The sequence below is a fragment of the Ananas comosus genome, linkage group 15, assembly GCF_001540865.1.
Source record: "Ananas comosus cultivar F153 linkage group 15, ASM154086v1, whole genome shotgun sequence".
NCBI lineage: Eukaryota > Viridiplantae > Streptophyta > Magnoliopsida > Poales > Bromeliaceae > Ananas > Ananas comosus.
Window position 1 is genome coordinate 10,745,799 of NC_033635.1, and position 24,163 is coordinate 10,769,961.

The window sequence follows — 24,163 nt, forward strand, 5'->3', positions numbered from 1 at the left end:
TTTTTTTAGTTATTAATAAGTCGTAATATTCATAATTTGATAGGATTGCAAATTTTACATACCAAATAATTAATTTTATATTGAAAAGATAACTCAATATTTTATTCTATTTGATACACTTGACCATACCTTTAACTTCTAATCATAATAAAATTTTTTTAATATCAAACATAAAAAATATTATTGAATAATTTATTCGGATAATCACATGAGGCCTTATTTTATTTTTGTAAAAACTTCAAATATCATTTCTGTGGTTTCACAATTTCTCACTTTAGTATTAAATAGTTTAAAGTGTATTAATTTAGTGTTCTATGATTTTATTTTTATCTTTTTATTATCGATTTCACTAATTTTTTTTTGTTAAANAAATTATATACAAAAAACTTTAGATACTCCACCTAAGTTTATCAAATATTCACTTTAGTGTTCTATGATTTTATTTTTATCTTTTTATTATCGATTTCACTAATTTTTTTTTGTTAAAGCAGTGATAAAGCTAAAATTAAAGGGTACTAAAGTGAATATTTGATAAACTTAGGTGGAGTATCTAAAGTTTTTTGTATATAATTTAAGGAAATATTAACGAAAAAACTAACGAAATGATAAAAATAAAAATACAAGATGCTAACTTGATGTACTTTAAACTACAGAATATTAAAGTAAAAACATACGAAATCATAGGAGTGGTATATGAAGTTTACACTTTATTTTTTCAACAAATTGTACTCCTATTTTCACGGAAAAATATTTATTGAGCGATCACTATATAGACACTAGAATTTAGGACTGAAGTATAAAAGCTAAACGGTTATGGACTGAACTGAAAAAAGGGGTAAGGGGTATTAATGTAAATAAACGCCAACTTTAAGAGCTTTTGTATTATTATATCCCTCTCTCTCCACTCCTCTCCCATTTTCCCGCCCAAAACCCCTCTTTTAGAAACCCTTCGATCGATCGAATCCTCTTCCCCTCTCTCTCTCGCTTTCTCTCTCGTCGCCGATTTGGTATGGTTTTTTACGATCTCCCGTTTTTCACCTCATTTTTTTGTAAAAAAGGATGATTTTTGGAGCTAATTTTGTGCTTTTTAAGCTATTTATTTGGCTTTTGCAGCAAAAAATGGGTACTTTTTGGGAGATCGATGATTGTTTTGTGCTATCGCCCGATTTTTGTGTGATTATTTTGTATTTTTTTTGTCACCATTTTAGTTCATAGTTTTCGATCGATCCGTTGCTTGGTTTAATGAGCAAAGAGGAAATGGAGGAGGCGACGGAGACGACGAATAATGGGGCGAAGAGCGATGGAGCCGCGGATTCCCCAACCTCGGTGTTGGAAGATGAGGTTTTTTTTTTTTTTTTAAATTTCCTTTCGATTCATCGTTAATCCGCAATTTTTCTTGTATTTTTTGAGATTTTTTTTTTGGTTTAATTTGGGTTCAAAACCCTCAATAATATTAGGGTTTAGGGTTAGGGTTTTCCATTTTCTTCACCTTCATTTGCAAAAGAAAATTGGATTTTTTTTAATTCGTATTTCTTGGTGAAATCAGGATATGTGTGATGCCAAAGTGATCAAGAACGAGAACGGGCTTGAAGACGATTCGTCGTCTCTGCCGCTTGATCTCGCGGCGAAGAACGGGGACACGTCGCTCATCTCCGAAGCCATGGCGGAAGAGGAGGAGAAGCTTCTTGTGGCCCGGATCAAGGAAGAGGAAGGGGAGGAATTCAAAGTTAAGAAGGAAGCCTCTGAACAAGCATACGATCCCGACGTCAGATTCAGCAAGCTGGACGAGCTTTTGACGCAGACGCAGCTTTACTCGGAGTTCCTTTTAGAAAAGATGGACGATATCTCATTGGTAATGGCCTCTTCCCTTATGGTTTCGAATCTTTCTTGTAATTTTTGTTCAAATGTATGTAGGAATTCTCAATTATCGGCCCAATTTTAGTTTCTGTTGTTGACGCGCAAACACACGTCGACTAAATAGTTTTCCATCGAATCAGAGATGTCATTTTGTGTTTTATTGAACTAAATAGTTTTATCTGCTTATCAATTCACTTGAAGTAGTAGGTTATATTTGAAAATGGTCTATAGTCGAAAGCATTTTCACACAAATTTGTTACCTTGATTTTTTGGGTTTGTAGAACGGGGCGGAGAGTAAAGCCGAAGAAGAGGAGGGCGAGGAAAAAGTGAAGAAGAGAGGTCGGGGTCGGAAGCGGAAGGCGGCCTCGCAATACAACACCGTGAGTTACTGGTCTTTGCTCTGCTGCTGTGTTTTGATTTGGATTTTGTAGATAATTTATTGCCTATGTTGTCTTATGTAACTCTGGAAAATTGAGTGTGGTGAGTCCAACTGAAGCTGTATTGTGGTTTTCTATAGAGAAAAGCTAAGACTGCTGTAGCCGCCATGCTTACAAGATCTCGTGAAGCTGTCTCTCTGGAAGATGCCAGCCTTACAGAGGAGGAGAGAGCTGCGAAAGAGCAGGCGGAACTTGTCCCATTAATGACCGGTGGAAAATTGAAGTCCTATCAAATTAAGGGTGTGAAGTGGTTGATATCACTTTGGCAAAACGGGCTTAACGGAATCTTAGCGGATCAAATGGGTCTCGGCAAAACAATCCAAACAATCGGTTTTCTTGCGCATCTTAAAGGAAAGGGTTTGGATGGGCCTTACATGGTCATAGCTCCTCTTTCGACTCTCTCAAACTGGGTCAATGAGGTGTCAAGGTAAAGCTATCGATCAATCCTTATTATTTAAGGCCATTTAGATATTGGTGTTCTTACAGGAGGGTTTTGGTTTCAGATTTGTTCCTTCCCTGAGTGCTATTATTTACCATGGAACAAGGAAAGAGAGGGCAGAGATCAGGAGGAAATATATGTCTAAACAAATTAGCCCTAAATTCCCGATTATAGTCACATCATATGAGGTCGCCCTCAACGATGCAAAACTTCTTTCTCATTATAAATGGAAGTACGTGGTGGTAGACGAGGTAATGCTTTGAGTAAAATTATTCTAGTAAAACTTTTTATCCAATAGTGCTTTCATTTTCTCGCATCTTACTCTTTTATTCATTTTTTTTTTCTTTTTTTTGTCATGTGTATAGGGTCATCGATTGAAGAACTCAAAATGCATATTGTTGAGGGAATTGAGACGCTTGCAAATTGAGAATAAGCTTCTTTTAACTGGAACACCTCTGCAGAACAACTTGGCTGAGCTGTGGTCACTGCTGAACTTTATTTTGCCTGACATATTCTCATCCCATCAAGAGTTTGAGTCATGGTAATTGTGCATTCACAATCGAATGCTTAAAAAAATTCATTACTATGACAATACAATGCTGCATGCGCTCTAATTAGTTTTTTAATGAAATGCAAAAATATCTTTACCATGTAACCCTTTGGGTTTTTCTCTTAAAATTTTTGACTAATTGCATGCTCTGATAACAAGGGTGTCTGTTTGTCTGTTTAATCATAATGTCTTGTGCTTGTCACTTTATTCTTGTGTTCCCCTATGATTATGCTCCTATCAACCTCTTTATTTCTTTGTTACCTTTGCTTGTGCTTTTACGCATAATTAACAATCTAGAAGTCTTTGACCTTTCATAGAGGTTTACAGCAGAAACTCAAAAGCTTTTGTTTTTGAGGTGCACTAACCTCCACTAACAAGTAAAAGCATGTGTTCTGATCACCCCGGATTCTAATCCAATCTGGATATTGTAACAGTATGTTTGTTAAGTGAAATGTTTATATGAGCACACATATCTCTGCCTATCTATTAGTCCTCGATTTGTATTTGACAAACATTTTCTTGTACAAGGTTTAATTTGTCTGGAAGAGGCAACAGCGAGAACCAACCGGAAGAGAATGAAGAAAAGCGAAGGGTTCAGGTAATGTTGTCTTTTCATTGATACTTGGGGCTTTTACATTTATATCCCTACATAATCACCTATCATCTTTGTACCCATGTAAATATCAATTTTCATATGTTCCCTCGAAAATGCTCTTCTTAATAACAATCTGTCATCTTAAGTTTGGAGAGTCATCTGATTCATGGGCAAATTGGTTTTGCACGACAAAAAAGTCTTTGAAGTGGGGGGGCATCTTTGTAATTAAAAGGGTTCATCAGAGAAATTAAGATTCTAAAGGGCTAAGAGCATATTGGAAACTCAGATTTTCTAGGGATATATTTGTTAGAAGATAGAATTTTGCGTTCTTCTTCTGCTCTGACCTCTGATGAGTTTCTTTATCTTCAGGTGATATCCAAGCTCCATTCAATATTACGCCCATTCCTCTTAAGACGAATGAAGGAAGATGTAGAGAAAATGCTTCCGAGAAAGAAGGAGATCATTCTATATGCTAATATTACTGAGCATCAGAAGGAAATCCAGGATCACTTAGTCAACAAAACACTTGAGAACTTTTTAATAAAGAAAGCCGAAAATGGTTAGATATTTTCGTGCAACTGGTTAACTTTCTTGAATTGGGGCTTTTACATTTATCCCGTAGAAACGTGAATTTTCATAGAGTCCTTTCGAAAGTGCAGTTTTATCTAAGATAAATTCTTTTGTCAAGTTGGGAGGTCATCCCATTCAAGCGGAAAATCTGGTATTCTATTTGAAAAAACTTTTGTAACGCAATGGAATTTGAAAGCACTATTGTTTATTTTTAAGATATTAAGTTTCTGGAGGGCACATGTGATCATTTTGCAATATTTAAAGAATATGTTGCAGGGCTATGTAAGTAATTATCTGTAGGAAGTTTTCCATATTTTCTGAAGAATGTGTGTGACAAATGCTAACGTGTGCGGTACCATGCAGTGTTTTTGAAACCAGGAATGAAGAGAAAGCTGAATAATTTGGTAATGCAGCTTCGTAAAAATTGCAACCACCCTGATCTTTTGGAATCTGCTTTCAACGATTCGTGTATGTATTTTACTAGCGTGTATCGCGCCACTAGTTCCTGAACATTTAGCTAAGTTTCACTTTGGTTCTTAAGCTTACCTGAACTTTTGAAAACGTTTCATTCCAATCCTTGTCCTCATTTACTGTGAGGAAAGAGATTAGTGCTTTCACATCGCTACATCCGTGCACCAACCTGCCATCAGCCATTGATCTCCTTTCATGTTTCAATCCATACCACTTGCTGAGTTGCGACCTTTTCATTAGTTTGAAATCGGACTGTTGGATTGAAAGTACATGATGAAAAGAGCTGATGGATTCATGGTGCACGGATAACGGATGCATCAGATGCAGGCAATATTTTCCTCGAGGACTGCAGAGAAAATACTTCCAAATGTTTGGGGCATCAACCGTCCAACACAGAAGCTTGAGGGCCAAAGTGACATTTGACAGGAGTTCAGGGATTAGTAGTGCAGTTTATCTGAGTGATTAAAAATCAGCTTCATATAATTTAGATGATAAGTTTCTTTATTTGTACAGTTCTTTATCCACCTATCAATCAGCTTGTAGAACAGTGCGGCAAATTCCAGCTGCTTGACAGGTTGCTGACTCTATTACTTGCTCGAAAGCACAAAGTATGCTTTTTATTTATTCTTTCAGTTCTTGTTGTCCTTTATGGAATATTGTCCTCTTCATGAATTGTTAATGGAATATTTTTGGGATTTTCTAGGTTCTGATTTTCTCTCAGTTTACGAAACTTTTGGACATACTTGACTATTACTTGAGCGAGAAAGGACTTGAGGTTTGCAGAATTGATGGTCATGTTAAACTGGATGAAAGACGAAGACAGGTAAAAAGAAAAAAGAAAAAAAATCATTTATGTAAAATAATGCTTTTAGTGAATGTTAAACTGGATGAAAGACGAAGACAGGTAAAAAGAAAAAAGAAAAAAAATCATTTATGTAAAATAATGCTTTTAGTGAATGCATATATATTATTATCATTTGGTAGTATGTCACATGTTGTTTGCTTTTATCTGTGTGTGGAGTTTGTTTGGATGGAGTTTTACTTTATAGTAGAGTCGATGCTCTTGTTTAATTGAGTTGCTGTTGGATTGGATCTAAGTTTGTAAATTTATTGTTTTGGAACGGGCAATGCAATCCAAACTCCTCACACTTCATTATACTTGATCATGATATGAATCATTATGCCATGATCTCACACTTTATTACACTTCATCATGACATAAACTAAAATCGTAGATAAGTAGGTGTAATCTTCTGAAATCCCATGCTACTCAGCTTTGAAATATATCTAGCGTTTCATTGTGTATACACATTATTTATCTTCTTCGATCTATCTCCCACTTTTTCACTCGAACTGCTCTCAAATTTGTTTTCGTTGTTGCAATTCGTATTTGTGCATTACTTGTGCAGTCTTCTTCCTGCAGATAGAAGCATTTAATAATCTAGACAGCAATCTCGACGTCTTTCTTCTTAGCACTCGAGCCGGTGGTCTTGGTATTAATCTTACTGCCGCCGATACCTGCATTTTGTATGATAGTGACTGGGTAAATAGCTTTTACCCTCTTTTAAACAATTTTTTTGCATTTCCTACAACTTTTGTTTATTGCAACTAACTTACACTTTATATGCAGAATCCTCAAATGGATCTGCAGGCTATGGATCGATGCCACAGGATTGGGCAGACCCGGCCCGTACATGTATATAGGTTGGCAACAGCACATTCTGTGGAGGTAATAGGGTTTGTTTATCTATTTCTTGTTTGACATCATATATTTTCGCTCGATCATCGACTGTAAACTCTCAATTTTAAAGTATATTGTTGAAAGTGTAGCCTGTGGCGAAGTTGTTTTTGTGGTGGAAATTTCTTTTTCGAAGAGAGAACTATTGAATGTGGAAGCATATACACATAAGAAATTAAGTTTCCGAATGTCATGTTTGGTAATTCTGATTTTAGAGGAACTTACATGCAAATCTATAATTTAATTGCTGTTTGTGGCATTTGATTTACATTTGCTAATGCTAGTTCTTAGAGCTATCATGTTTACAGGGTCGCATGATAAAGAAAGCTTTCGGAAAGTTGAAGTTGGAACACGTGGTTATTGCGAAAGGACAATTCCAGCAAGATAGAGTAAAAAACAATGCATTGGAGGTTAGTATGTTTTTTCCCTATTTCTCTTCCTTTTTGCAGTTAATGAGTAACAGTTTCTTTGATCTCATGTTACGTGAATTCCGCGAACTCTTGCGACATCACGGAACCTTATTATTCGGCACAGTTATCTCTAATAATAACATAAGCCTTTTTTTTTTTTTTTCTTTAGTCGCTCTTTAGAATATTTGTAGGCGATATAGTTTGTTGTATGTTTTACTTTGAACAATGACGATCTTTTCAAAACACGGTAAGAGCTCTCGGTTAAAGCACCGTAATACAAATGTTATACACGCCTTTTGTCCGAAACCTTCAGGAAGCTGAACTACTGGCGCTGCTTCAAGACGAGAAGGACGAGGAGGATAAGCTGATCCAGACTACCATCAGCGACGAAGATCTTTTGCGGGTATTAGACCGCAGCGACCTGATCCAACCCGCCATCGGCGGCAGCGACTCCGCCGCAATCAACTCCCTCCCCTTGAAAGGGCCTGGCTGGGAAGTAGTGATACCTACTAAGAGCGGCGGCAGCGTACTCTCTTCGCTCAGCAGTTAAAAAAACAAAAACAAATCCTGCATACTTACCTCTTCTGGGTTTTTGTCAAATATAGACACAAACTTGTAGTTGATTGCCCATGATGAGGGGAATATTATTATCATTTAGATGTGTTTAAAACTACTCCATGAAATGGGTGTAATCTTATGAGGGTGGTAGTGGGTCAATGTGGCATGAGCTGTTGCAGGTTTTGGTAAACTATTTTTGCGGCAGCGAGCTCTTTATGTAACAATGGCACCCCATTTTTGTATGCACTGTTGCGCAAAGTAATCTATCATTAATAGATAAGTTGGCATCTTTGTGTTTATTTATTTATTTATTTATTTTTAAGTTTTATTATAGAAAACATTAGAAATTGATTCTCAAATGTGGTTAACTAATGATGACTGTTCATATTTTTCTCAATTTTTATTTTTTGTAATTTTAATAGTTGAATCGATGAGAAATGCAAAACTTAGAATATTTTGGAACTCAATTTCTTTTTTTTTTTTTAAATGGAAAAATAAATTTAATTTTCCATTGCCGGGATTTGAACCCGGGTCGCCTGGGTGAAAGCCAGGTATCCTAACCGGACTAGACGACAATGGAATTTTAAATTTAAAGGAAAAAGAATTTATTTATCTTGTACATTATATATATATATATATATATTTTACTTTTTTTTGCAGTATGGATACAGTATATCAACTATCCAGACTCACCCGATACATGTCACCTTTATGTACTCTTTTGACTTATAAAATTCAACTAATATAATAATCTTGTACTATATTGTTGTTTATAAAGAGATTTAAACAGTATGATAATTAAATGTATATATATTTTTTAAATTACGAAGAGTCAAAGTAAAAATGAGTTAAAATAGGAGGTATAAATAAAGTTATGTTGTACCATAGGGGGCGATTTGAAGTTTTACCCTAAATTTTTTTTTGTAGTACAATAAAGTGAAATAATTTCAAAAGTTAAAAGTTTAAAATACTCAGCTCACAAGTTCGAGCAGTACAGTGAAAATATCCAAAGTTTGAGGGACCAGTTGTGCAATTTACCAAATCTTATGCCCTGCTCTCGTTGGAGAAATACTTCGAACACCTTCCTCCTCCTCTTCTCCCCCAACCATCTTCGTTCTCGCATCCTCAATTTCATCTTCTCCTTCTTTTTCTTGTTTTAATTCTCCGCCAATCTCCGTGGACTGCTTCAATCGGTGGTATTTTCCTTCTTTTTTCTTTTTTTTTTTTCGGCTTTTTTTTGGAGATTTTTCCCATTTTTTCGCGCTCAAACTGATGAATATTTTGTTTCGGGTTTCAGTTCAAGCAGGGAAATGGGCTTGCCCTAGTAATGGCGAGTGCGAAGTGAGAGGGCTTGTGGCCATGGCGTGTTGTCGCTTGTCGCACCACCCTCACATCTACTCGTTCTGGAGGGAGGTTTACTCTCTAGGAGGCGGCTTGTTTCGTGCGAGAGCGACGGGGTTTCGTTGTGGTCCAGTTACTCTCAGCAAAAAGGTCCTTGCTTTTAGGGTTTCTTAATGAGATTTGTTCGTAAATCTTTGATTTTTAGCTCAATTATCGTATAGATGCGGAAAAGTTTTGCTTTTGATCGGTAAATGCATGATTTTTGGTGCATTTAGATACCCTAGTTTAAGTATATTTATTAGTACTAAATTTATTCTGTTTTTGTTAGAAACCCAGGAAGATGTATTTCTTGTATGTTAATAGTATGAAATACGTAGCGACACGATTGGAAAAGTGTACTGGGTCTAGTGAAAATTTATGCGAGGGATGTGGAAGGAATGTGCTTGCTCGTGATTCACTGATTGGACCAAGTAATCAAGATTATTTTTGTAGTGTTAGCATGAGAGGGTAATGTTGTAACACAACTAATGAACTTCAGAAGAAGATAATTAACACTTATATGCATCTGAAACAAAGCAATTCTGATAAAGGGGGAGGATTGTTTTAAGTAGCTTGACGGCTAGAAGTAAAATTATGTTGAAAATCGATCTTTATGTAGTTAAGTTGGAACTTGAGGTTTTCTAACCACGATCTAATTCTTAGTTGTTATCTCCTTCCTGATTTTCTATTAAGCTATTCTTTTCTAAAAACTTTTCGCAAAATTCGTAGGGATTTTTAGCAGTTGCTTAATTAATGCTCATTTATCAGGGTTATTCGAAGTCATCAACTTTGCAGAAGTCAGATTCGTCAGATGTTTCACGAATTCCATTTTATGACAAGAGGGTGATTCAGACCATATCGACTGATTCTTCAAAGCCTAGAGAGAATGACACTCATGTGGATCCTTCAAATAACAGAGTGATGCTCATTGACGGAACTGCAATTATGTACAGATCTTATTACAAGCTTCTAGGTTATTCCAGAAACTCTTGAGTTAATTCTCTTTGCTTCACTCATTTGACAGGAAATGCGGCCATGTTTCTTCACTATGTCCACATCTTTGTTTCAAGCATTTTATCAGCAAGTTTTTCCAACTCAGCAGTTCTAAATTAACATTACTTTGTTTTGCATAACCAAATGCTGAGACGAAGTTAAATGTGGATTCCTTTCCTACTCTCTGTTTGACTGCTTCTATTTCTGCACTTGCTTACGTCACAATGTACTTTCTCATATAATGATGGGCAATTTCATTGCTTGCTTGGATATAGCAAAATTGCAACATGGTATGTTGGAGCATGCTGATGGGAATGGAGATTGGGTTCTAACAATATTCACGGCTCTATCTCTCGTAAGCCGCCTTTTCTTGTATGACTCAATGATATGGTGGTCAGTTTGATCTCTTTATCTCTCAAATGTCAACCTTTCTGTGACTGCGTCCTAATTTTTGTAGTTTTTTTTTTTTTTTTTTCATTTTCTTTCACTTAATAATTTAGTAGTTCAGGCCTTATTTGGTACTTGGTTCTTAATTCTTCAATTCTTCATCTTGAAGAATCAAACTACAATGCATGAAGAGTACGAGAAAAGTGAATCCAGCATGAGTATTAGATGCTTTTATTCTCATGTCTAACTTAGTTAGAGCCTTCATCTCATCTGAAGAAGCGAAAAATTGTTGCTTCTGATTGGCAGGACAAGATAAATCACAATTGAATTTCATATGCTGGGAAGTTTGGATTCACATTAATAGGATTCTACTGGGATGGCTTGAACAACATGTTCCAATATATAACTGAAAAGAGACAGATTCATGTAGTCTAACCTTAATTGCGGAATAAGGCTTTGGTTGTTGTAGTATTTTATCAAGTATTTTCTCACTTCATTTCTTATTGACAATTTGACATCTAATTATTTTTTTGCAGCTGTTTGACGTTTTGGAGTACATTCCATCTCATGTAGCGGTATGTTTTTCTGTCCTTCTAAAGTCTGGCTAAAATTTTCAATGAACTTACCTTCTACTCTAATATTATGTTCAACCAACTTTATGATTCTATCGCATGATTCTTGCATTGGTGGATGCTGGCAATAGTTAAATAGATTAAGGTTTCTTCGCAATACTGCAGTATCATTTTGTCGCAATATTGTACTTTCACGAAAACAGAAATATCATATAGTGTTCTAAATAGGAGCCCCTATGACTGGTATTGCAGCCACTACAGTGGTATCAATGCATAACTGCTATACAATGCTATTTAGTGAACTGGAATTGCCGAGGCCTCTTTATTGGCCGTAGCAGCCCCTATAGAGCCTGATACTTAGTAGGTTTTGGGTGCTTTATGTCCCAAAATTCTAAAGATAACGTGGCCACATATCAAGTGCTTGCTTCTTTTGAACCAAATCTATGTAACTACAGGGCTACGTCTCCTTATACTTTCTGCGTTCTTGATCTTTAATACTCTCTTATACTTTCTTTTCTCAACTTTCTGTAGTTTTTTCTTCCAGTATATTGATACATGAAATCTCTTCATGCAGGTGGTGTTTGACCATGATGGTGAGAAAATGTATATGTCGTTGATGTCCATTGAGTATCATTTCTTGCTCTAATGCTGTTAAATTAGGAAATTAGATATGCTTGATTGGTTTTGCTGTTGACTGAGTTATTGATTGCCTATCTATGAGTGGATGATCTATGGCGTACTGTTGCATTATGTGTTGAACATCATTACAGTAATACAGAATAATACTACCCATTTTAGGGTTTTTAGTTGTTTGAAGACTGCAAATTCTTAATTGTAAAAATTTTCAAACCTGTAATTTGAAAGCTTTTGAAATAAGTGACACATGAGTGAGCAAACTTTTCTTTTCAGGAGTTCCGTATGGTCAAAGTACTGCTATACCATCCAAAGAATGTTACATGGCAAAAGGTAAGATATGCCTTTCACTAAAATCTGATAGTGGCGGAGAAATATATAAAATTTAAATCGTCAATAGCCAATTCTCAACATTCTGTGAGTCGGTCTGAGAAAATGTGGCAAATATTTACATATGTTTGCCTAAGCTTCTATATCGGGATGTGAATACTAAATGGGCATAAAATTAATGAAAAACCCTTTGGAATTTATAGTTACCATCTTTGCCAATACTCATCATGCTGTAGATAATTACTTCTGATAGGTGATTTTCTCTTGATATATCATGTTGTTTGTCAGTTTGAAAGCTTTATGACTCATTGAATTCCTTGAAAGTGATGTTTGGAGTGGTCGTTCGAGAATATTGTTGCTCATCCTCTTCCTCTGGAGTTACCTACTTTTTAACTTGATTTCTTGTATGTATGCTTGAAAAATGCCCCTCTTTGAAACATTTTTCTAATACAAACCAACCTCCCCGATGATTTGGATGGCTTCTTGGTTCCCAACTCAAGGATATGTTCCAGAATTTTCATAAGAATTACTCTTTCAAAGGGGTACGTATGAATATCCATTATTTAAAGGAGTATGTATGAATAGATGATTTTGCATGATTTTTGAGGTCCCTGTTTTTGTTTAACATTCCGGCACATTTTCTGGGCTTTTAAACATTTTTCCCCCCAATCTGAAGGTTTGACATTTCGTCACATGTTATACCCATCTTATAAGAGCAACCGCATCCCAACACCAGACACTGTTGTTCAGGGCCTGCAGTATTTGAAAGCATCTATTAAAGCAATGTCGATCAAAGTAATTGAGGTAAAATCTGGAGATTTGCACATTTGACGTACAGCATTATTTTGGCATTTGTATGTATTAAGTCATTGATGCAGGTTCCAGGAGTTGAGGCTGATGATGTTATTGGGACTTTGGCCGTCAATAGTGTTTCTGTGGGCTACAAGGTCATTTCCTTATGTGCTGAAATTACCGTTTACCTCCTTCGCAATTCGTGAAACTTCTAAAAACCTTTCATCAGTGAAAAATGGGCGCTATTTAGATATCTGACCATTTTCAAAACAGTCCGCTTGTTTTTTGATTTTATCAACTTTCACTCCATTTTTTTTGCTTTTACAACTATGGATCAAATTACCTGTTTATGGATCAAAATGTCCCCAACTCTCGACTGCATACATCCATCACAAGGAGTGCTGGGGTCATTCTAGTCCATAAAGGATTGGTCTAAAATTCAAGGTACAAGGGGATCAAAGGTGTAAAACAATTTTTAGTTTTCTTCATAGGAATTTTACGTTACAATAGTCTTGCATGAGGTATTCTTCGTTTACCTGCTAATTTATATGCAGCAACCTTGATGAGGCACTTCTTTTAATGTTGCATAAAATTGCCAAATGGCCAGGAGGAAATGTGTTTTTTGTATTCTTGTTCCCTCATATTTAGCTGTTGAATTGTTAACCAAACAATTTGTCCCAATTCACAGGTGAGAGTTGTCTCCCCAGATAAGGATTTTTTTCAGATATTATCGCCTTCGTTACGTTTGCTGCGAATTGCTCCTCGCGGACCTGGGTTAGTAAAGCTTTGACTGCTGCTAATTCATCTCTCATTCTTCCAATTAATTATGATACAATAAACTTCAACTAGCAATTCATTGGTGGAGTTCTTTATCCTTCCTCACCATTTTCTTGCAGATTTATGTACTTTTTTTTTGACTTGCTTGACTGGAGGTCCTGGAAAATCTCTCGTATTCTAATAATATCAAGTTTTCAATGTCGTCTATGTTTCCTGTTTCACTTTTGCTTTTGCTTTTTTTTTTTTTTGGGTCCGAAAAATTTGAAGCTAATGATATTGATGGAATTGATATGTAGGATGGCCTCATTCGGGGTGGAAGATTTTGCCAGGAGATATGGGGCTCTAAAACCCTCTCAATTCGTTGATGTGGTTGCACTCGCCGGTGACAAATCTGACAATATTCCAGGCACTAACTCTTTCATTTATCTTGCAACTAATTACTAGTTTCATAAACCTGAAAAGTCATATATTTCTTACTGATGTTCTTTGTTGGTTTGGATGTTTTGGAAAATATTCCAGGAGTTGAGGGCATTGGAGACATAGGTGCTGTAAAACTGATTACTAAGTTTGGTACGATTTTCCTGTTTTTGCTGTTATGTGGTTTAGTATGTGCTTCTCCATTTGCTCCAACGGGTATATTTTAATGAAACTGAAATTGCATTTCTGTGTTATTTGCTAGGTTCCTTGGAAAATCTATTGCAATCTGTGGATCAAGTTGAGGAGGAACGGATTAAACAGGTGCAATTAATTGTTCTAAAGCATGTTTAATGAAATTTCTGATTTTTTCTTTTTTCCTGCCATTTGTCTAGATCTATCCTCGTTTTTTTTTAAAAATTTCCTTTAATTTCGGATCAAACATGTTATTCGTTCTGGTGTTTTACAGGCTTTGATATCAAATGCCGATCAAGCCCTCCTTTGCAAGAACTTGGTACTAAACTGCTTTTTTCTTTTTTTAATAACCAATAAAATTCTCTATCGTACAAAGATTGTGATGGATGCCTCCTGATCCAAACCGACGCATTACTTGCTTTACCATAAATCTATAAACTGGTGTGTGTGCGGGCGTACTTAGTTGAGAAAAATTATCAATTTGCTTATACTTACAATTGTTGGTTACATTTGTCGCTTAACATTTCTCGTCCCTTTTATCTTCTTTCTCTTATTTGCGCAAGTTCATGTTATCTGTAACAGGCAACATTGCGGTCGGATCTTCCGACTTATATGGTTCCTTTCAAAACGCCCGACTTTGTGTTCCGTAAGCCACAGGTATGTATTCATTTTTCTATTTCATCTTTATGCAAGAGCTTAGAAAGAGTTTTATTACTATCTTTTTCCGATGAATTTGCTTTAGGATACTGGAGAGAAATTCATAGCCCTGCTGCGTGCCATCGGAGCATACGCAGAAGGCTTCTCTGCGGATCCCATCATCCGACGAGCATCGTACCTCTGGAACAAACTTCAAACATGATAAAACCATGCAATTTTGAGTTGTGATTACAAGGTGATTGTCCTTGAAATGTTTAACATCATCTCCCTGAAAGGAAAAAAAAAAAAGTGAAAGAAAAAAGTGAAAAAAGAAATTTCCAGGAGAAATTTTGGGCAAAAATTAACACTGTTAACGAGGAAGGATTACAAAGTGTAGAGCATAGCAGCGCCACAATTTAATGTCGAGGACACCGATCTCTAACGAGTTTTCAGATTAATTTCTCTGAGATTCTGAGTGCTCTGAATCTGCATCCATGTAATATTTTCGCATCCACTAACATTCGACGGATGGTTAATGAGAAATACCTGTTGTCGAGTAGTGTATGATTCATTCCCAGGGCATGTTTGGTTCGCCCCTGGAATCGATTCAGTATATGTGCGGTTCCTTCGGTTTGCAACTGGAACAGGGTTTCTGTTACCTAGGGTTTGTTCGGTTCGCGCTCGGAATTGATTTGGTATGTTCGGTTCGTAACAGCTATCGGATTCAGCGTTGAGTTTATTAGATAGAAGTTCTAATTTAAAGCTTTCGTCTTATAATTTTCTCAAAGCAGCAATACGGAAGCTCCATGATTCGGAAATGTTTGTTTCTTAAATTGCACCATCCTTTATAAACCCCAACTTCTATACACAGCAGAAGTGTAGTAGTAGCAGCAGCATACATCACAAAGCAATCTTACACTGTACTGTCAGATGTAAACCCCCCAGGCAGAAACTTGCTGCAGCAAAAGCATAGTCCCAAACCACACACAATAACCGTTGCAGCAATAATCTCCGGGCCGCCGCGATCCGACGGCGCTGGGCACGTAGCAGTTGCTCGCCGGCTGGATCGTGCCGCCGCTGCCTGGAACCGACGCCGCCGTGACGCACCACCCCGGCTGGATCGGGCTCCCCTGCACATTGCTCAGATCAAACGGCCGCAAAGCAAACACAACAGCATTGCACCTCATCAAAATCCGAAAAGCGCGAATCTCGACGCACCTGGGCCGACGACGACGCGGGGGCCGGGGTCGGGTTGGTGGGGTTGGGCCCGGCTCCTGCGAGGCCCGCGTCGTAGTTCGGGGTGAGGTCGGGTCGGTAGAGCCCGAAGGAGCGCTCGGAGGTGGGGCCGGGCTTGAGGTCCTCGTCGTAGAGCGCGAAGAGGTACGTGTCGACGGAGCGCCCGGGGACGCGCGGCGTGCCGGCGAGGGACCTGAGGTGGGCGACGAGGTTCCCGGTGTACGCCCTGGCGTTGTCGACGGTGGCCCCGGGCTCGTCCGCGACGTCCCCGAAGCCGCGCGCGGCGAGCGCGGCGCGCACGGCGTCGACCTGCGCGTCGAACATGTTGGCGTAGGCGAGGCCGGAGGCCGGGTCGGCGCGGCCGGGGTTGGGCTGGAAGAGGCAGAAGGCTAGGGTTTCGGGGGTGGGGTCGGCGCTGTAGGCGAACCAGGGGTAGGGGTTGATCATGAGCGGCGCGCCGGTGCGGCTGAGGAAGGCGAGGATGGGGTCTAGGGTTCCGGCGAGCTCGGGGTGGAAGGCCCCCGACGACGGGGGGTCGGACTGGGCGAGGATGGCGGCGGGGAGGAGGAGGGAGGGGTCGAGGGAGGAGGGGTCTTGGGAGAGGGCCTCGTTGCCGACGGAGACGGCGGAGAGGGAGGGGAGGAAGGGGAGGAGGTTGGCGGAGGCGTAGGAGACGGCGGCGGAGGGGGAGGACGCCAGGACCGCCACGTCGGAGTTGGGGACGCCGACCAGCAGGGACACGTTCGGGGCACCCGCCGCCACGGCCGACATCAGCGCCGCGTCGGGCGTGTACAGCCGCAGCCGCGATATCGTCGTCGACGCCAGCAGCCGCGCCGTCGCCGACGGCTCCGGCAGGTTGTCCGCCATCGCCCCGTAGTTCACCCCGATCACCGCCTGACTTCCTGCACACACACACATATGTCGGGTCGTTGGCGCTAACCATGAATTCTAAAAGCTTGAGCTGTTAGAAATACACAACCAATTTACTTAAAGCATGCAAATACAGCATCCACGGGTATTAATTGTGACTTGGCTCATTCAGCCTCACGCCACTTTAAACATAACTCGGCTTATCCAGCCTCACGCTATTTCGAACGTGAGTCGGCCCAACCCGGCCTTCCGCCACAGGGCAGGATGTAGGTGCCGGAGGAAATTGAATCTGTGGCAACTGGCTCTGATACCACTTGTCGGATCGTTGACGCTAACCATTAATTCCAAAAAGCTCGAGCTGTTAGAAAGACGCAACCAATTTACATAAAGCGTACAGATATAGCGCCCACGGATATCAATTGTGACTTGGCCCACCCGGCCTCACGTTACTTCGAACATGACTCGGCCTACCTAGCCTCATGCCATTTCGAACGTGACTCGGCCCAACCCGGCCTCCCGCCACAGGACATAATACTGGCCCATTGAAGCCAACAATACAAACATTCGATAAACTATAGGTGAGATATATGTGATTTTTTATATGTGATTTAACGAAGAATTAACGAAAAGAGAAAAATGAAATCATAAGATACTAAAGTGATACACTTTAAACCACAGAATATAATGTGAGAAAGTGCGAAATCACAGAGATGATATTTGAAATTTTTCCTAAATTCTTTTAGTTTTTCATAATATGAAAATGATGTTTTAGCTACTGCAGTACTAAACTAGATCTAGGAGAGGGATTAACCAAATTTCGAATTGTTGTGTACATAATTTTATAGTATTAAAGAAGAAAATATTGTAAGCTTTTTTTTTCTTTTTCTTTTTTTTTTTTGACATTTCAAAATATAAGAGTATATGATTTTGATAACACAAATCCAAACTATGTCTAAAATGTTACGACTTAGAGGTTGACTCGTTGGACATATTCGTTATATATAAAAAGTCTGTATATATAAACTTTTTTTTTTTCAAATACCATCTCTGTGATTTCATACTTTCTCATTTTAGTACCATGTGGTTTAAAGTGTATCAATTTAGTACCTCGTGGTTTTATTTTTATCTTTTTATTATCGATTCCACTAATTTTTTAGTTAAATCAGTGACAAAGTTGAAACTAAAAGATACTAAAGTAAATATTCGATAAATCTAGATGAGTTATTTGAAGTTTTTTTTGTATATAATTTAACAAAATGTTAATGAAAAAGCTAACGAAAAGATAAAAATGAAACCACATCCCACTAACTTGATACACTTTAAATTATATGGTACTAAAGTGAGAAAATGCGAAACTATATGAGTGATATTTGAAGTTTACCCTATAAAAAATTATAAATTTAGGTATTGGTTTCTTACTAATTATATAATAAGCCTTTTATTTTATTTGACGCCTATGTTATACATAGACTTTTCAATGGTATAAATTATATTTTATTAAATTAAATTCTGATTTTAAAGATATTAATCATCAAATATTGATTGCGGTGCATAGAATGCACCTGTAAACCGGGTGCAGGCAATAAAGTTTAACAATTTTGTCCTCGCACTATCCATATATTGCGATTTGATTGATACTCTCCCTCTTTAACTTTTGCTTATATTACAGTTTAGGCTTAATCATAAAATAAGCCTAACCTTTTTTAGAAAATAATTATTTTATTTCTTACTCAAGTTCGCTTCAAACAGGAGTAAGAAAAATAATAGCTATGTTATATTATTTTATTAAAGCTCGGAAATTATAATAAAAGGCTAAGGACCAAATTGTAATTCACAGATAGTACAGGGACTATATTCAATTAGGCTTGCAGAGTAATATAGCATTAACCCCCTTTTTTTTAATTTAAATTTGAAAGTACCCCAGCTTTATTCCTTTCTTTTTCTGTCTCGTGGCATTGAAAGAGACCCAAGAACACTAAACAAGAAAACTAATTATTATATAAAAAAAAAAGAAAACCCATGCCAAGCAGTGAAATTCTTTTCGATTTCGCATAAAAAATTGCTACAAAATCGATCAAATTCTTATTCACGAGTCACATTTTCAATCCAAAAATTGTTCTTTTAATGAAAAATTTGGCCCTCTCATAACAAAAACCCCATAAAAATGGCATCTTTTGATACAATTAATTCAGAAATTGAGAGAGAAAAACAGAAGAGGGGGGTAAATAGAAGCTTACTCGCATAGAAGAAGCCCTCGAAGAACACCAAGATCACAAGAAGCCCCCTCTTTCCCACCATTTTTAGAGAGAGAGAGAGAGAGAGAGAGAGAGAGAGGGTTCGGAGAGCCTTTCTCTCTCTATCTCTCTCTCTTTTTTTGCTTTGCGTGGTGTTGTTATACTACATGGAGGAGAGGAATAGTAATAGTTGGAGGGTAATTTTGTAATTGTGACAGGTCTTCTTCAAAGTCGTCGACGACTCGGGCAAGGTATTATAGAAGTCGGCGTCGGCTTCTTCTTCTGGTGAGAGAATCTAAGCACGGAAACTAAGAACACGTTTCCGACAAAGCATTTCACTTATATGTATGTTTTTTTGTGTGCCTTTGAATATATATATATATATATATATATATATATATATATATATTACCCAGTATATATATACAATAATATAATTAAAATAATAAAAATAAATATTTAGATTAATAAATGCATAGGCAGGTAGATTAATATATATATGCGTATTGCGGAAGCTATCCTAAAATAATTTTTTATTTTTTTTTGAATTATTGATGCGCTGACATGTTGATATGTTATATAATGATTAGTTTACAATGCACATTATAGCTGTATCGATAATGATGACTAAATCACTTTATGAGTGAAATACCTGCTTTGGTTGTGATTATATGAAAAGTTTTGATTAATTCACGCAAACAATTTGAAACTATTATATATCACCATATAAAAATAAGAAAAAACTTTTAGATGCATGTCTTTTTGTGGTTTCATGTTTTTTTTTTTTTTGTTTTAATACCGTGTGATTTCAAGTGTATGACTTAATTATCTTGTAGATTCTATTTTCATTTTGTGTTATATCTTTCATTAACTTTTTCATTAAATCCGTCATGTATGATAAACAAAGCATAAGACATCTTGAAAACGGCTTAAAATTTAATTCTGATTGCGCTTTGCGCATCCCTAACGGCACGTGATTATTTTAACGAAAAAAATTAACGGAGGGTGTAACAAAAAATAAAAACTATAGAATACTTAAGTAGTTATACAATTAAAATCATAGAATATTAAAATAAAAAAGGGTAAATCAAATGAGGAGTACATGAAATTTTCCTCAAAAATTTGTATACTTAAGCACACAAAGCAAGTTTTTTTTATTTAATAAATAATGGCTTTGCTTAGCAGTTGCAACTTACTCTTTTGTCCTTTTCAACTGCACCAATTATTGCCACTACGGTTTTCAAAGAGAATTGATGGGCATTTAATTTTTGATTAAGTTGTCTCAAATGATCACATTAATTTCTATGACTCTTTGTGACAATTATTATTCCATGTAGGTATGATGATATTTAATTTAATTTTTTTATATTACATATTAAATATAATAACAAAATAAATTATAAAATAGTCATATTAATTTAGATTAAACTCCTTTTCAACATACATGGCATAATAATAGTATTCTAGTTACACATAAGTCTTATAAAAAGTAGTGTGATTTATGAATATATATTAATGTAGGCATGAATATATATTAATAAATCCTAAATACCTTTTCTCAATTATCTACACAAAGCATTAATCTGAGGGGGCTAGAAAACCAATTGATAGCAACTTTATTCTTTCCAACTAAGCACAAAAACATTAATTTGAGGGACATGTTTGTTTATCCGAAAGTGAAGTTTAGATAAACTTAGATTTATGATGAATTAGAATTCACGTAAAATTTTTTTTTTTTTTTTGTAGTTTGTTTGTGTTAAATAATGCAAAACAACTGTTATTTCCAAAAGTATAAGCTAACAATGAATAGTGTTTAAAATTTTTTATATTTAACATTCTCTCTCATCTTTGGGCTCGATACTTTTTGATAGCTTAGTTACGTGAACTTGAATTAAATAGAAGAAAATCAATTACGTTAGGAGATTGCTAGGACTCGGCTAGTTAAATAACGCGAAACAGTCATTATTTTCAAAAGTTTGAGCGCTTTTAGAGAAAACAGTTGTTTCATATAATTTAATATTTTGTATGGCTATGAAGCTGAACTTTAAATTTTTACTTTTGAAAAACTTTTAGCAGAAGGTGCATGACGTAAAATTTGAAATGTTGTGAGAGATAGGTTAATATTATTATTATTATTTTTTTCATAATTGTTTTCAACAAAGAGTTTGAGTATCGATCGGCGGTGAAGTTAGAGTAAATACATTATATTGATCCATATTTTAAATTTTTTTTTTTCTGACAATAATAAATATTACTCTGATAATATCTGTTGTCGTAACGTATACGCCATTTCTAAAATGTTCTAAACTAGCATTACGTAGATCAAAGCTTGGAGAGAGACCAATCAATCAAGTGAGAGAGAGAGAGAGAGAGAGAGAGTGTTTTGCTTCAAATAAGTTAATGATTCAAAACCAAGGAGTGGCCAATGAGAACTCTTGTGGATCCATTTGCTTTATTATTACTTATTAATTTAATTCCCCTAAAAGAGATTGGATGATGGGGTGACGTGGCACGCTAGTACCCAATCAGCTGTGGCTAAAATGTCCACGTCAGCAAGTGACGTGCCAACGAACGCTGAGAAGCAAAAAAAAAAAAAAAAAAAAAAAAAAAAAAAAAAAAAAAAAAGCATGCAAGGGTATGGAGGGTAACAACTGGGAGATTTAAATTGTATTATTAGTTTATTACTACTTACTAGTCCTTGAACTTTGAGTTGTGTTTCATTTTGGTCCTCCAACTTTTGATTTCTAAATTTCAGATTCTGAACTTCGAGTTGGACTGGGCTACTATTAGTAGCAAAATTTCATTATTGCTACCAGTTTTTTAGCCTTTGGATCAACACTTTTCATCATTTCTAATCATTGGATTAAATACTATAACCCAGTGGGGACCACTCAACCCTAGGGGGTCCACTCAACTCTAACTGACTAATACCATCCTAACCCTATAATTTTTCATCCAATGGTTAAAATCTTGATAGCAAAAAGAGCATTTTACTACTAATAGTATTCCAGCCTAATTCCTGAACTTCTATCGATAGCAAATGGGTTCTATTGTCACCCATTTATTTTTGATGATGGAGTCTCTAAATCGACGATCGGTACCGTTGAACTTTATTTATACCACTTGAAATATTTAGAAATCAAATTTTATACATTTCTAATATTGTTCTCTTATCCATCGAGTGGACATAAAAATGAACAGCTGAAAATGAATATCCTTTAAAAAATGACGATATGAGTCTTGTAATCAAGATTAAGAGTATAGATCTTGTTTTAAATAGTTTTAAAAATTTTTTAACAAAAATTCAATTGATTTGGATATTTTTACGCCGTTAAATGAGAAAACACTTCATATCGACCATTAAAATTACAAATTTTGAAACCCTTTGATTATTAGACAAATGATGTCGAAAGGATTTGAAATTTGATTTCTAAACACTTCAAGTGGTATAGATATATTATGTTTAACAGTGCCGATTGTCGATTTGGAGGCTCTATCATGAAAAACAAATAGGTGGCAAGAAAGCCCGTTTGCTATTGATAGTATTCAAGCTCAACTCTCTTTCTCTCTCTCTCTATATATATATATATAGTTGGGCTAGAATACTATTAATAGTATTTGTCCCTTTTACTATCAAATTTTTAGCCTTTGAATCAATTTTTTTGATCATTTCTAATCATTGGATTAAATATTATAATCCAATGAGAATCACTCAACATTACGGGGACCACTTAACTCTAAGGGACTAATATCATCCTAATCTTATAATTTCTCATTCAAGGATTAAAAATTTGATAGTAAAAAAGACCAAATACTATCAACAATATTCTAGCCAAACACACACTCTCTCTCTCTCTCTCTCTCATCCCTCGCCCGCCTCGTCCACGGCGCCCTCCTCATCTCTCTCTTCGTCTCCTCTCACTCCTCTCCCCTCTCTCTCTCTATTATAATATATATATACTATATAGCCGCTAACTATCGTATTAATAGCATGAAGCACTTGGTCTCCTAAGTTTTCTATCGTCTGATCTAACCTTTGATCATTTTCATCGCGTTTAATCATACTATTCAAACCAACCACTCCACTCAGCCCTAGAGGCCAACATCATCTTAACCATAGCTCCTTAAATCCCATTGGCCAAAAACTTGGTTACACCAATGTACTTGTCATTAATAGCAATAGTATTGTCCTAAGTTCTATCATTATATATATATATAGATATATTATATATATAGAGAGAGAGAGAGAGAGAGAGAGAGAGAGAGAGAGAGAGAGAGAGAGAGAGAGAGAGAGAGAGAGTTCAGCTATATATTTTTCTATCCTTTTAGGAGGACGATGACCTTAATTTGTCTCCTAAATCGTTTTAAATTATAGGAATCTCGAATTGATGATCGGAACAGTTAAAGTTGATTTAGCATATTTATAACGTTTAGGAACTAAATTTCATACATTTTAAAATTCGTTATCAAGTTTATTAAAGAGTCAAAAAATGAATGGTAAAAAATGAAAAACTTTGTGAAAGTAGATGTTAAACTTTTGAAAGTAGATGTTAAACTTTTTTCAAGTAATAATCAGAGTTATCAAACATTTTCTTAGATAATAAAAAAAATTTTCTATCCAAAATTCAAGCCGTTTGGATTGTTTTATGCCATTAAACAAGCAAACAGCTCATATTGGTCATAAAAAAATATTGATTTTGTAATATTTTGACCACTATGTAAATAATTTTTAAAATTCATGAAATAACTAGACACTTTAAATATTCTAGATCAACTTTAACTACTCTGATCATCGAATCAAAATTTCCATCATCCAAAACAATTTAGGAGGACGAAGACCCTCCGTCCTTCTAAAAGGACAGTAACTTAATTTTATATATATATATATATATATATATATATATATATAGTGCGGCTAGAATGCTTATGGAAGCACGGAGGGCTCCGTGCTCCGTGCTTCCACTTTGTTTTCGATGTTCGGACTTTCGAATTGACGATCGGCTCCGTTAAACTTGATCTAGAGTATTTGAAGTATCTAGAAAATAAATTTTGCGATTTTTCGATATCATTTGCCTAGTGATCGAAGGGG

The 24,163-nt window shown here is 36.3% G+C and overlaps 3 protein-coding genes and 1 non-coding gene across 6 annotated transcripts; 2 read left to right on the forward strand and 2 right to left on the reverse strand.

Annotated features, from left to right (window-relative positions):
* On the forward strand, positions 921-7,924 carry LOC109720978 (ATP-dependent DNA helicase DDM1). Its single transcript, XM_020248359.1, has 16 exons — positions 921-1,007; positions 1,209-1,341; positions 1,547-1,852; positions 2,139-2,237; positions 2,375-2,721; positions 2,798-2,984; positions 3,099-3,274; positions 3,812-3,881; positions 4,248-4,437; positions 4,812-4,916; positions 5,433-5,527; positions 5,623-5,742; positions 6,343-6,462; positions 6,550-6,648; positions 6,966-7,067; positions 7,381-7,924. The coding sequence occupies exons 2-16, from the start codon at positions 1,243-1,245 to the stop codon at positions 7,615-7,617; spliced, it is 2,352 nt and encodes a 783-aa protein (XP_020103948.1). The 5' UTR covers positions 921-1,007; positions 1,209-1,242; the 3' UTR covers positions 7,618-7,924.
* On the reverse strand, positions 8,132-8,205 carry TRNAE-UUC. The gene has a single exon. It is a non-coding gene; the product is annotated as a tRNA-Glu (tRNA).
* LOC109721314 (5'-3' exonuclease) lies at positions 8,632-15,372 on the forward strand. 3 transcript variants are annotated; one of them, XM_020248857.1, is made up of 16 exons: positions 8,632-8,821; positions 8,923-9,116; positions 9,774-9,978; positions 10,274-10,353; positions 10,922-10,960; positions 11,532-11,550; positions 11,867-11,923; positions 12,597-12,724; positions 12,799-12,867; positions 13,401-13,486; positions 13,786-13,895; positions 14,009-14,059; positions 14,169-14,227; positions 14,373-14,417; positions 14,681-14,755; positions 14,841-15,372. In XM_020248857.1, the coding sequence occupies exons 2-16, from the start codon at positions 8,985-8,987 to the stop codon at positions 14,955-14,957; spliced, it is 1,272 nt and encodes a 423-aa protein (XP_020104446.1). In that variant the 5' UTR covers positions 8,632-8,821; positions 8,923-8,984; the 3' UTR covers positions 14,958-15,372. The 3 variants fall into 3 exon arrangements, with proteins under 3 accessions (XP_020104446.1, XP_020104444.1, XP_020104445.1); XM_020248855.1 differs by having other exon boundaries at positions 8,632-8,818; XM_020248856.1 differs by lacking the exon at positions 11,867-11,923 and having other exon boundaries at positions 8,633-8,821.
* LOC109721315 (glucan endo-1,3-beta-glucosidase 7-like) lies at positions 15,545-19,417 on the reverse strand. The gene is made up of 3 exons (XM_020248858.1): positions 19,078-19,417; positions 15,953-16,872; positions 15,545-15,864 (listed from the first exon to the last, which is right to left on the reverse strand). The coding sequence occupies exons 1-3, from the start codon at positions 19,136-19,138 to the stop codon at positions 15,661-15,663; spliced, it is 1,185 nt and encodes a 394-aa protein (XP_020104447.1). The 5' UTR covers positions 19,139-19,417; the 3' UTR covers positions 15,545-15,660.